This window comes from Ranitomeya variabilis, chromosome 4 (assembly GCF_051348905.1).
Source record: "Ranitomeya variabilis isolate aRanVar5 chromosome 4, aRanVar5.hap1, whole genome shotgun sequence".
In the NCBI taxonomy this organism is placed as follows: Eukaryota; Metazoa; Chordata; class Amphibia; order Anura; family Dendrobatidae; genus Ranitomeya; species Ranitomeya variabilis.
The window spans coordinates 634,072,587-634,085,737 of NC_135235.1; the positions used below are offsets into that span (position 1 = coordinate 634,072,587).

The following is a 13,151-nucleotide window of genomic DNA, read 5'->3' on the forward strand; positions in this document are numbered from 1 at the left end:
TGTTAGGGAGTTATAAGGGTTAAAAGTTGACCAGCAATTTCTCATTTTTACAACACCATTTTTTTTTTAGGGACCACATCTCATTTGAAGTCATTTTGAGGGGTCTATATGATAGAAAATACCCAAGTGTGACACCATTCTAAAAACTGCACCCCTCAAGGTGCTCAAAACCACATTTAAGAAGTTTATTAACCCTTCAGGTGCTTCACTGGAATTTTTGTAATGTTTTAAAAAAAAATAAAAATGGACATTTAACTTTTTTACACAAAAATTTACTTCAGCTCCAATTTGTTTTATTTTATTAAGGGTAACAGGAGAAAATAGACCCCAAAAGTTGTTGTACAATTTGTCCTGAGTACGCTGATACCCGATATGTGGGGGTAAACCATTGTTTGGGCACAGTGCAGATCTCGGAAGGGGAGGAGGGCCGTTTGACTTTTCAATGCAAAATTGATTGGAATTGAGATAAGATGCCATGTCGCGTTTGGAGAGCCCCTGATGTGCCTAAACATTGAAATCTCCCACAAGTGACACGATTTTGGAAAGTAGACCCCTTAAGGAACTTATCTAGATGCGTTATGAGCATTTTGACAGACCAAGTGCTTCACAGAAGTTTATAATGTAGAGCCGTAAAAATAAAAAATCATATTTTTTCACAAAAATGATCTTTTCGCCCCCAATTTTTTATTTTCCCAAGGGAAACAGAAGAAATTGGACCCAGAAAGTTGTTGTGAAATTTGTCCTGAGTACGCTGATACCCCATATGTGGGGGAGGGAACCACTGTTAGGGCGCATGGCTGAGCTCGGAAGGGAAGGAGCGCCGTTTGGAATGCAGACTTTGTAGATGGAATGGTCTGCAGGCTTCACATTGCGGTTGCAGAGCCCCTGATGTACTTAAACAGTAGAAACCCCCCACAAGTGACCCCATATTGGAAACTAGACCCCCCAAGGAACTTATCTAGATGTGTTGTGAGAACTTTGAACCCCCAAGTGTTTCACTACAGTTTATAACTTTTTTTTTTCCACAACAATTATTTTTTAGCCCCCAGTTTTGTATTTTCCCAAGGGAAACAGGAGAAATTGGACCCCAAAAGTTGTTGTCCAATTTGTCCTGAGTACGCTGATACCCCATATGTTGGGGTAAACCCCTGTTTTGGCGCACGGGAGAGCTCAGAAGGAGCACTGTTTTACTTTTTCAACGCAGAACTGGCTGGAATTGAGATCGGACGCCATGTCGCGTTTGGAGAGCCCCTGATGTGCCTAAACAGTGGAAACCCCCCAATTCTAACTGAAACCCTAACCCAAACACACCCCTAACCCTATTCCCAACCCTAATCCCAACCGTAAATGTAATCCAAACCCTAACTTTAGCCCCAACCCTAACTGTAGCCCTAACCCTAACTTTAGCCCTAACCCTAATGGAAAATGGAAATAAATACATTTTTTTAATTTTATTATTTTTCCCTAACTAAGGGGGTGATGAAGGGGGGTTTGATTTACTATTTATGGTGGGTATTTTAGCGGATTTTTATGATTGGCAGCTGTCACACACTAAAAGACGCTTTTTACTGCAAAAAATAGTTTTTGAGTCTCCACATTTTCACAGCTATAATTTTTCCATATTTTGGTCCACAGAGTCATGTGAGGTCTTGTTTTTTGCTTGTTTATTTATATACGGTGTTCACTGAAGGGGTTAACTAGTGGGTCAGTTTTATAGGGCGGGTCGTTACAGATGTGACAATACTACATATGTGTGCTTTTATTGCTTTTATTTAGATAAAGAAATGTATTTTATTGGAACAATTTTTTTTTTTTTTTTTACTTTAGGCTATGTGCACACATAGGGAGGGTCCTCTGCGGGTTCTCCCGCAGCGGATTTGATAAATCTGCAGGGCAAAACCGCTGCGGTTATCTCTGCAGATTTATCGCGGTTTGTTTTGCGGTCTCCGCTGCGGGTTTACTGCTACTATTGATGCTGCATATGCAGCATCAATAGTAATGTTAAAAATAATTTTAAAAAAATGGTTATATACTCACCCTCTGTCCCGATCTCCTCGGCGCTGCACGCGGCGGTCCGGTTCCAAAGATGCTGTGCGAGAAGGACCTTCGTGACGTCACGGTCATGTGACCGCGACGTCATCGCAGGCCCTGCTCGCACAGCAATCCTGAGACCGGACGGCCGTGTGCAGCACTGAGAGGTGAGTATATAATTATTTTTTATTTTAATTCTTTTTTTTTTTTTTTACACAAATATGGTTCCCAGGGCCTGGAGGAGAGTCTCCTCTCCTCCACCCCGGGTACCATCTGCATATGACCCGCTTACTTCCCACATCGTGGGCATAGCCACATGCGGGATGTAAGCCGCTGCTTTTCTGCGTGGTTCTTCCCACAGCATGTGCACAGCGGATTGCGATTTCCATAGGTTTACATGTAACTGTAAACGCAATGGAAACTGTTGCGGACCCGCAGCTGCAGAAACGCTGCGGTTAGGCGGTAAAAACCGCAATGTGTGCACATAGCCTTAGGAGGATTTTTTTTTTTTTTTTTTACACATGTAAATATTTTTTTTAAACTTTTTTACTTTGTCCCAGGGTGGGACATCATGTTATAGTGTCAGATCGCTGATCTGATACTTTGCACAGCACTGTGTCAGATCAGCGATCTGACAGACAGTGCTGCAGGCTTGCGGCGCCTGCTCTTAACAGGCACATGCAAGCCACCTCCCTGCAGGACACGGAAGGAGCCCCGTGGACATTTTGGATCCGGGGCCTGCAGGGAGGAGGATGTAGGAGACCCTCTGAACAATGCGATCACATCACGTTGTTTTTCCGAGGGTCTCAGGGAAGCACGCAGGGAGCCCCCTCCCTGCGCAATGCTTCCCTATGCCGCCAGAACGCTGGGATCATGTTTGATCGCAGTGTTCCGGGGGTTAATATGCCTGTGATAGTCAGCTGACACCCGGCCGTGCTCCCCCCGTGAGCGCGGCTGATCGGTGATGACGTACTATCCCATCGGTGGTCATAGGGGCCCAGACCACCTCGACGGGATAGTTCGTCGGATGTCAGAAAGGGGTTAACCCATCAATCTTTCACAGCGGCATTTAACGTGATCACGCTGGAAGTGCATCACTAATCTCGCCCATCGGTGACCCCAGGGCCGGCTCCAGGTTTTTGAGGGCCCCGGGCGAAAGAGTTTCAGTGGGCCCCCCCCCCTTTAACACATACCGCGATTCATGATTGCATATAACACAGCCATGTAGTATATAACAGCCCACGCACTATATAACACAGCCACGTAGTATATAGCACAGCCATGTAGAATATAACAGCCCACGCAGTATATAACACAGCCACCTAGCATATAACAGCCCACGTAGCATATAACAGCCCATATAGTATATAGCACAGCCACATAGTATATAACACGGCCCACGTAGTATATAGAACAGCCATGTAGTATATAGCACAGCCCACGTAGCACATAACAGCCCATATAGTATATAGCACAGCCACATAGTATATAACACGGCCCACGTAGTATATAGAACAGCCATGTAGTATATAGCACAGCCCACGTGGCATATAAAAGCCCATATAGTATATAGCACAGCCCACGTAGCATATAACAGCCCATATGGTATATAACACAGCCAAGTAGTATATAACACAGCCATGTAGTATATATCACAGACATGTAGTATACAGCACAGCCCCCTTCCCCCCAAGAATGGCCCCATAGTCCAGTACTCACTGTTATAGTTACAAAAAAAAAAAAAAACACTCCTCACCTCTCAACGTGCCAGTGCTGCTCCATGCTCCGGTCTCGGCGGCTGCCGCTGCACTGCCTGACAAACAGCGAGTGCGTGATGACGTCATCGCGCATTGGCAGCAGCAGTGTCAGAGGCAGAGTGGGGAATGATGGGAGAGGGAGCGTCAGGTGACGCTCTCTCCTCCATCATTTGCTTTGAACTTTACCGGCAGATGCCGGTATAGTTCAATTCAGTGACGGGGAGTTGGCGCTGGCGACAAGCGGGCCCCCCTGCCTCACAGAGGCCCCATAGCGGCTGCATAATGTGCCGCTAGCTGAGGGCCCCTGGGGGAGTGGGGGCCCTAGGAATCTGCCTGCCCCTAACGCCGGCCCTGAATGGGCCCCCCTGTCTCGCCAGGGCCCCGGCACTTGCTCGGGTACGCCAAGTGCTGACGCCAGCCCTGGGTGACCCCATCACATGATTGCGAGTCACCAATGGGCTGGCATGACAACCAGAGGTCTTCAGCAGATAATCATCAACATTATTTCTGTTAAACACTTTAGATCACTCTGTTTGTAATGACTCTATATACCGTATATACTCGAGTATAAGCCGAGATTTTCAGCCCATTTTTTGGGGCTGAAAGTCCCCCTCTCGGCTTATACTCGAGTCATACCCAGGGGTCGGCAGGGGAAGGGGAGCAGGGGCTGTCTAATAATACTCACCTGCTCCTGGCGCGGTTCCTGCTGGTCCCTGGCTTCTTCCTGTACTGAGTGGTCACATGGTACCTTTCATTACAGTAATGAATATGCGGCTCCACCTCCCATAGGGGTGGAGCCGCATATTCATTACTGTAATGAGCGGTAATGGTGACTGCTCAGTACAGGAAGAAGCTGCCGGCGCGGGGGAAGCAGGGACTGCACCGCGTCAGGAGCAGGTGAGTATAACGGGGAGGGGAGCGCTGCGCGATATTCACCTGCTCCTTGTTCCGGTGCCACTCCGTCTTCAGTGTCTTCTGCAGTGACGCTCAGGTCAGAGGGCGCGGTGACGTGGTTAGTGCCTGAACGTCAGGGCAGAAGACGCTGAAGATGGAGCGGCGCCGCAACGAGGAGCAGGTGAATATTGAAAGTGCTGGGGGCCTGAGCGACGGAGAGGTGAGTATGTGATTTTTTTTTATCACAGCAACAGCAAATGGGGCAAGTGTCTGTATGGAGCATCTTATGGGGCCATAACGTTTGTGCAAGATTATATGGGGCAAGTGTCTGTATGGAGCATCTTATGGGACATCATAAACTTTATGGAGCATTATATGGGGCTCCTGATTCAATATGGATATTCAAAACCACTTAACCTACTGATGTCTCAATTAATTTTACTTTTGTTAGTATCTATTTTTACTTTTGACATTTACCAGTAGCTGCTCCATTTCCCACCCTAGGCTTATACTTGAGTCATTAAGTTTTCCCATTTTTTGTGGCAAAATTAGGGGGGTCGGCTTATACTCGGGTTGGCTTATACGGTAATATAAGTTTCACTTTTTGCATTGAAGAACTGAAATAAATTAACTTTTTGATGATATTCTAATTTTGTGAGAAGCCCATGTATGTATAATATACCAACTAACAAGATAGGTAGATATTTGTTATTTGATATTTGCTTTGTTTGACTTTCTTTTTATGATCTGCTGTTTCTTCTTTTATTTCCTTTGATTGTATTATGGTTTATAGAGTCCTAATTAGAGATGAGGGAACCTTCCAAGGTTCGGTTCGGCTCGCCGAACTTCGTGGTGTTTACCGAACATGTTCGCCAAGTAGTTTGACAAACATACCTGAACCTTATTAAATTCAATAGGATGCAAAACCAAATATATACACATATACCCCTTGCAACAGCTTAATCTTTTTCCCCCTGCCACAGTCAGGTGGCACAAACATCAGTTTCATAGAGTACTATTGGTAGAAAAATGTAAGGAAAGTAACACAGGTAGTTGCAAAAGACATTGGATATCCATGACTTATTCATTTTGATGAAAGTTAGGCAGTATACACTTTAAGGGGGCAGCCACATGTGCTTATTCATCAGGACACCACTATCAACGTTGAACACACGTTCTGAGAGAACTTTGATTGCCGGATGTGACAAAACCTCCAAAGCGAGACGTGGAGCTCAGGCCACTCTTCCATTTTTGAAGGCCAAAATGCAAAAGGGTCCAAATTCCACCTGATGGTATTATTGAGCTTGAGATAGTCTTGCACCATCTTCTTTAGTCGGTCAGTCACAGCGTGTCAAACTTGGACTCTGTTCTACTGGTGCCTGGGGTGGTCTAAAAAGTGTGTGAAATGACTCACAGAAACTGTTTATGCCACTTACACTGCTACTGCTGCTAATGTTTTTGTGGTGATGCCGTGGCGTTCCCGGGGTTGGAAGTCTATAACTGCGATGCACACTGTGCCTCACTACTGTCTTGGGAAAAAACATTGTTAATATTTTCTACAAGCATGTTTTGATACTCCAGCATGCCCGCTTCCCTTTCCAGGTGGTTAAGCATCTGGCAAAATTTATTCTTGAATGTGGATTTAACAATTTACTCTTGAATGTGGATTTAACAAAGTGGCAAACCAGTAGTCAGCACTATTTCTAACCCAAAGAATACGGGCATCATGTTGGAGATAGGTGTAGCAAGAAGGCACTCATGTATCAGATGCTTCCACGAAGTCCAATTCCATGGTATGTTGGTGGCGAGGTAACACTCAAGCTTGCTTCCTTCGCCCCTTCCCACCAACCACGGACAACAGAGAGGGATCATTATCCTCTTCATCTCCTAACTGTTGCGCGTCCATCATCTCTTCCTCCCTGTCCTCTTCAATTTGTTCCTTGACTCCTGCATGGTCACTAACAATTTGTCTGGTACCATGAGCACCCCTCGATTGAGGTAATCCACCCTCCCATCGAACCCACCTGTACGATGAGAGTCTGGAACTTAGAGAAATTGTTATCCCTTCCTCATCCTCCTCTCCTTCCACCTCTTTATCTGGGACCACCACCTCCTCCCATAGAGTATTCAAAGGGTGCTCCAGCATGTAGATGGCCAGAATAATGATGCTGAAGATGGCACCATTAGCGCTAACCATCTTAGTAGTCATTTTGAAACTGTGCAGAAGGATGCAGAGATCCTTCATCTGTGCCCACTTTGCAAGCGCGATTTGCACAACGTCCATCCCGTGTTGGCCCAGGCTATACAAAAGGACATACTGCACCAAGGCTCGTCGCTGCTGCCACAGTCAATGCAACATGTGCAGATTGGAATTCCACCATGTCTGAACATCGCAGATCAAATGAATAACCGGAAGACCGAAAGACCTCGGTAGCGATGCAAGTAGATGACCTGCGGGGTGCGATCATCCGAAGTGAGCACACAGTGACCGTGCTTTCTACAGGAGTGCGTCCAGGCCGGGATAGTGGCAGAAAAATTGCTGTACTACCAGGTTGAGGATGGGAGCCATGCAAGTCACCTGTGTGAGGTTGCCCTGGCGTAGGGCTGCCACCAGGTTTGCACCATCATCACATAGGGCCTTCTCTGGCTCCAAGTTCAGTGAAGACAGCCATTGCCAACAGATTGGAGATGGCGGAGTTCAAGCTCTTAGCTTGAGCATGTGTAGGACGAAACATTCTTTTACATGACCACAACTGCAGGACCAAGGGCTGGCTGCTGTGCTGAGAGAGGGTAGAATAGGGTAAACATGACAAACTGCTCGACTGTGAGTGAGGTGCAGGCGGAGATGTTATGGTGAATTGAGAAAGATGTGTGGTGCTACGTGACACAAAAACAGCAGGCACATCCACTTCCGTAATAGATGATGGGTTCTCACTCACCCCAACTGTAGGGGATAAAAAAAATGGAGCTTCTGCAGCCAGAGACCTGTGTGAGAACATTTGGCATAGTGACGGAGGAGGAAAAAGCAGCAGATGTGGTTGATTGGACAGCCAGTGGTTGGCGAGGCCCTCTAGTCCGCATTTTAGCATAATGAAGTTCCCAGGCAAAGGCATGTTGATCGTGCATGTGCCGGTTCATGCATGTAGTAGTCAAATAATTGTAATTTTTGCCTCTACAGAGCCTTTTTTGGCAAAATAGGCAGTTAACGTGAGTTGTGTCATCCTTTACAATATCTGGAAAAGGCACAGGCTAGGCAATCCTTACTGCCCCAGTGAACAGCAGACGCAGGACTTGTGCTGACAACAGCCAGACTTGTAGATGAGAATGCAGTGCTTGTCGTGGTTGCATCAAAATGTGTCTGAGCGGGATGCCCCAACAACACGCCCTCTGCTGAGCTACTCAGCTGCGTACCTCTGGGTTTACACCAAGAGGGATCTACAACTTCATTGTCAACCTCTCTGACTCCTCACTGCAACACAGTTTTATCCCAAACGAATAGTGGAAATGTGATTATTTACCAATCTTTAAACTGAATTTTGACGACTGAGGAAAAATTCTTGGGAAACAGAACACAAATCCAAATGTTGCTATATTCATGCCAAATTTGACATAGGTGAATGTTTTCTGAACAAGTTCGCTGATCAATATTCTTAATAAACCAGCCTGGAACGTTTTACTTAAACCACTACCTGTTCCAACTCAAGCGCCACCAAGTGAGTAGAAAATGTTATTGAGGTTTTTAGGCTGAGAAAATTCTCTTGTACATAGCATGAAGCCTGTGGCTGGTAATATTTCTCTTTTACACATCTGAGGTCACTGACACTAAGATGCTTCGAGACATCCATTGTGCACAGTGACCTGTGATAGCTCTTTACTCACAGTCCTGTCTCTCTCCTCTGCAGCAGCTCAGAAACATGTTCTGGATGCAGGGGAGAAACATTTGTACAAAATACTGTTAAAAAAACCCACTGAAAACATAGCTCCCAACCGTCCATCATTGTGCGGGACTGTCCCGCATTTGATGCTTTTCCCCGCTGTCCTGCACGGGACACTCTGTTTCCGCACACAACAGGAGAACTAGCCGTCACACACCCCCTTGTGTTAGGCCATGCCCCTTCTTCCCCATGTTCCTGAGTCTTACTCTTAGGGCTTCCTGTGGCATGAAGGAGGCGCTGCCAGCACTGGGCACGGGGTCATCCACAGGACACGGACGTGGCGAGGGGGAGGAGGACAAGGAGCTGGATGTTGTGAAGGACGAGCAGGCACACTGACCCTCATGCCCCCAGTGTGTGCGGTGCAAGGTAGGTGTCAGCAGGATAATGAGCCGGAGTGGGCGTGCTCGGTAGCCATGTGCTGCAGCAGGCTGCTTGTTGCTCTGCTTGTAACAAAGGAAACTAGTTCTCACCGTGCAGAGAAATGTCTCCAGATTTACTGATCTGCACCTATTGAGGCTTTGTCGCTGCCCCTCCATCACTGCAAGGGAAGCAACATATGCCCTGGTGAGGGCACCTGCAGGTGAGCGCCATGCAGCACTGGCACAGGGCTCACACACCCCCTTCTCTGGAGAGAAGCAAGTGCCCTGGTGATGCGCTGCCTGTTATGTGTGGGGTCAGGAGGTGTTTAAAGTGTTGATGTAGCAGAGCCACGTGTGTACGAGGTGTACGGAGCGGAGCCATGTGTGTACGAGGTGTATGGAGCGGAGCCATGTGTGTATGAGGTGTATGGAGCGGAGCCGTGTGTGTACGAGGTGTACGGAGCGGAGTCGTGTGTGTATGAGGTGTATGGAGCGGAGCTGGAGGCGTATGGAGCGGAGCCGTGTGTGTATGAGGTGTATGGAGCGGAGCCGTGTGTGTATGAGGTGTATGGAGTGGAGCCGTGTGTACGAGGTGTATGGAGCGGAGCTGAATGTGTACGAGGTGTATGGAGCAGACCTGAATGTGTATGAGCTGTATGGAGCGGAGCCGTGTGTGTATGAGGTGTACGGAGCGGAGCCACGTGTGTACGAGGTGTAAGGAGCTGAGCGCGTGTGTACGGAGCGGAGCCGTGTGTGCAAAGTGTACAGAGCGCAGCCGCGTGTGTAGGAGTAGCTATGTGTGGCCATTATATGGTACGAAGTATCATGTGCGGCCAATATACAGTATGGAGCATCATATGTGGCCATTATACAGTATGGAGCATCATGTGCGGCCATTATACAGTATGGAGCATCATGTGCGGCCATTATACAGTATGGAGCATCATGTGCGGCCATTATACAGTATGGAGCATCATGTGCGGCCATTATACAGTATGGAGCATCATGTGCGGCCATTATACAGTATGGGGCATCATGTGTGGCATTATACAGTATGGAGCATCATGTGTGGCCATTATACATTATGGAGCATCATGTGTGGCCATTATACAGTATGGAGCACTGTGTGGCCATCATACAGTATGGAGCATCATGTGGAGCTATTATACAGTATGGAGCATCATGTGGGCCCATTATACTGTATGGAGCATCACGTGGGGCCAGTATACTGTACGCAGCATCATTTGGGGCCATCATACAGTATGGAGCATCATGTGGGGCCATTATACAGTATGGAGCATCATGAGTGGCCATTATACAGTATGGACCACTGTGTGGCCATATTTTTTTGTTTATAATTATTCTTTATGAAACAGTGTGATCAGCAGTGCTAAATGGGTGTGGTTGGAAAGTGGATATGGGTGTGACTAGTTATGAATGGGTGTGCTCAGAGGCGTGGCCTAAAATTTGCCGTGGCGCGGGTTGCACGCCGCAAACTTTGTCCCTCTTTCCCGTCTTCAAAAGTTGGGAGGTATGCTGAAAAGTCGCAAACGTTTTGCCTTTTGGGCATTTTCACGCCAGTCTAAAAGAGGTCCGCCAAAGAGGGTGAAGTATTGTGACTCATTGCTTCAATTTAAGAGGGGACTGGATACCTTTCTGGAAAAGTATAATATTACAGGGTATATATATTAGATTCCTTGATAAGGCGTTGATCCAGGGAACTAGTCTGATTGCCGTATGTGGAGTCGGGAAGGAATTTTTTTCCCCATGGTGGAGTTACTCTTTGCCACATGGGGTTTTTTTGCCTTCCCCTGGATCAACATGTTAGGGCATGTTAGGTTAGGCTATGGGTTGAACTAGATGGACTTACAGTCTTCCTTCAACCTTAATAACTATGTAACTATGTATGTATCTAAGGGGCTGGCTGGTGCCCACCAAATTTATAACTAGGGGCATAACTTACACCCATCAGAAATGTTGCTCCAATCCGTTCTTGACTTTTTCTGGCAAGACGCACAGAGGCGCGCACCACTGAGAAGAAGTACTGTGTGTACGTCTGAATCAATTCAGTATTACTTACCCCACTACCCTCCTTCATCAAAGACTGGAGTGCACAGTGCCAATCTTGAAGACATTGTCCAGGACTTACATTTTTTTTTTTTACTATCGGCCTAGAAACTTAATAAGCAGGTACTTGCTAACAGAAACAATTACCTGACCATTGTACTTGACGCTGGGTTAGAGTGGTCACAGACTGCACTTGCCGGTGATTCAGCTTCTCCACGTCAGCAAGCAGCTCTTCTTCTTGTGGGCTGCTCTGTTGACAATGGATGGCTTACGATATCATGATGATTGACAGTCGGCTTCCAGTAGTTAAACTATCAATCAGCATAACATCAGCAATCACCCCCATCAACTGAACAGAGTGGAAGAGAATCTGAATCACCAGTAAGAGCGGTCTGTGACCAGTCTGTCAGTAAAAATCATCAGCAGGCACAAAATGCAGGTAGGAAGCAACTACCTGAGTGATAGTTCTTAGCACATTGAGAAAAAAGAATAGTCCCTGGTAACCTCATAATGAATCAGCCCCTTTATCCACATCAAAAGTTTTATGTGAACGCATCTGAAAAAACTCCAAACATCTAAAGTTACTCTACAGGCCAGTGACTGATTAGAACCTGTGACTTCTCTGCATTTAGTGGTCACTACTCACCTGTGCGGTTATCTGTAGGAATCTCCTCTTTACACCACTCATCACCCCTCACATATGTCTCTGTAGTATTAATATGGGGCAGATCTTCACCCTGAGACAAAGATTGTAAAAGTCACTGGCAGATGGAGACATTTGAGAAGATCCAGACAACATCTAATGTCTACGATCATCTTTATCCTGTCATCTCCACCAGATATAAAACATACACTGAATGGCCACATTACTAGAGACACCCATCTAGTAACACGTAGGATCTTTGCCCTTCAGAACCTCAGATATTAATCGCGTCATAGATTGCACAAGGTGCCGAGATTGTTCCCCAGGAATACTGGCCCATGCCAATAGGATGGGTTCTTGCAGTTTCCGCAATTTAGAAGGTGCTGAGATGCTCTGAGCAACCAATTCTACCTCGTCCCAGAGATGCTTTATAGGGTTAAGAACTGAGGACTGTGAAGGCGGGAAACATAAAAAACCTCACTGTTATATTCCTGGTGTAAAGGAATGGAAGATCCTGGCACCTCCTGAAGAGAATTGATGTATGACATAATATATTCTGCAGCATCACAAATATACCTGTCTTACAGGACATTGATGAATAGTACTGTAACTATATGGTTACTGCCATGGTTTATTGTAATCACTTTTATGTGATAGTTATGGACTGTAGGCAACTGAGCACGGGTGAGTTAGAGGGTCAGTCCTGCAGCTGGGCAGGTGAGAGTTACAGAGGGTCAGTCCTGCAGCTGGGCAGGTGAGAGTTACAGGTAGAGGGGAGTATTGGGAGATATTTCTAGGTGGTTCGATGTATACACAATAGACTATAGTTGTAGTGCATGCCTCCTATCTGGAGCGCAGTAGAGTGAGGTTGTGCTATCGCTCATTGATGCCACTTGAGGCATGATATTACGTGTGCGGTCCAAGCATGACAGTTGCATAGAAATACATGCTGTCATGCTCGGGACGGGAGAGCTGCCAGCCAGTTCGAGTATTGTGATGCAATCCTCGTACGAGTTATACATCTGACTCTTCCCTTCTACTGGTGGATAAAACAAGACTTAGCATAAGACCTTCATAGCCGTCCACAGCTCATAGAGGAGACCTCATGATACCTTCTCTCCATCTACCTGATGATCCTGAGGAACATTGGGATCTTCTTGTTTACAGTCCTGTGGAAGAATAGGACCTGGAAATCTCTCTGGGGTAGTCCTCTCACTGGATAGACCTGAAAGAAAGACATACAGGGACTGAATTCATTCTTTATATACAGATAATTATAGGCCGTGTGTATTTAGTCCTGTCTATTACCTGGTGATGTGAGGGGCTGGGGAACCTCCATCATGATGTCATTGTACAGATCTTTGTGTCCTTCTAAATACTCCCACTCCTCCATGGAGAAATAGATGGTGACATCCTGACATCTGATAGGAACCTGACACATACAATGATACCGTCATCCCCCCGA

The 13,151-nt window shown here is 46.5% G+C and overlaps 1 protein-coding gene across 2 annotated transcripts in view; it reads right to left on the reverse strand.

Moving 5' to 3' along the window:
* Window positions 1-13,151, reverse strand: part of LOC143767242 (uncharacterized) — a 50,783-nt gene that overhangs the window by 26,206 nt on the left and 11,426 nt on the right. The window contains exons 4-6 of one of the 2 annotated variants that reach the window (XM_077255435.1): window positions 12,995-13,118; window positions 12,814-12,911; window positions 11,690-11,780 (exon numbers count right to left, since the gene is read on the reverse strand). In XM_077255435.1, the coding sequence (XP_077111550.1) occupies window positions 11,690-11,780; window positions 12,814-12,911; window positions 12,995-13,118 (313 nt within the window). Of the gene's footprint in view, window positions 1-11,689; window positions 11,781-12,798; window positions 12,912-12,994; window positions 13,119-13,151 lie in introns of both variants that reach the window. The other variant, XM_077255434.1, reaches the window with a different exon arrangement.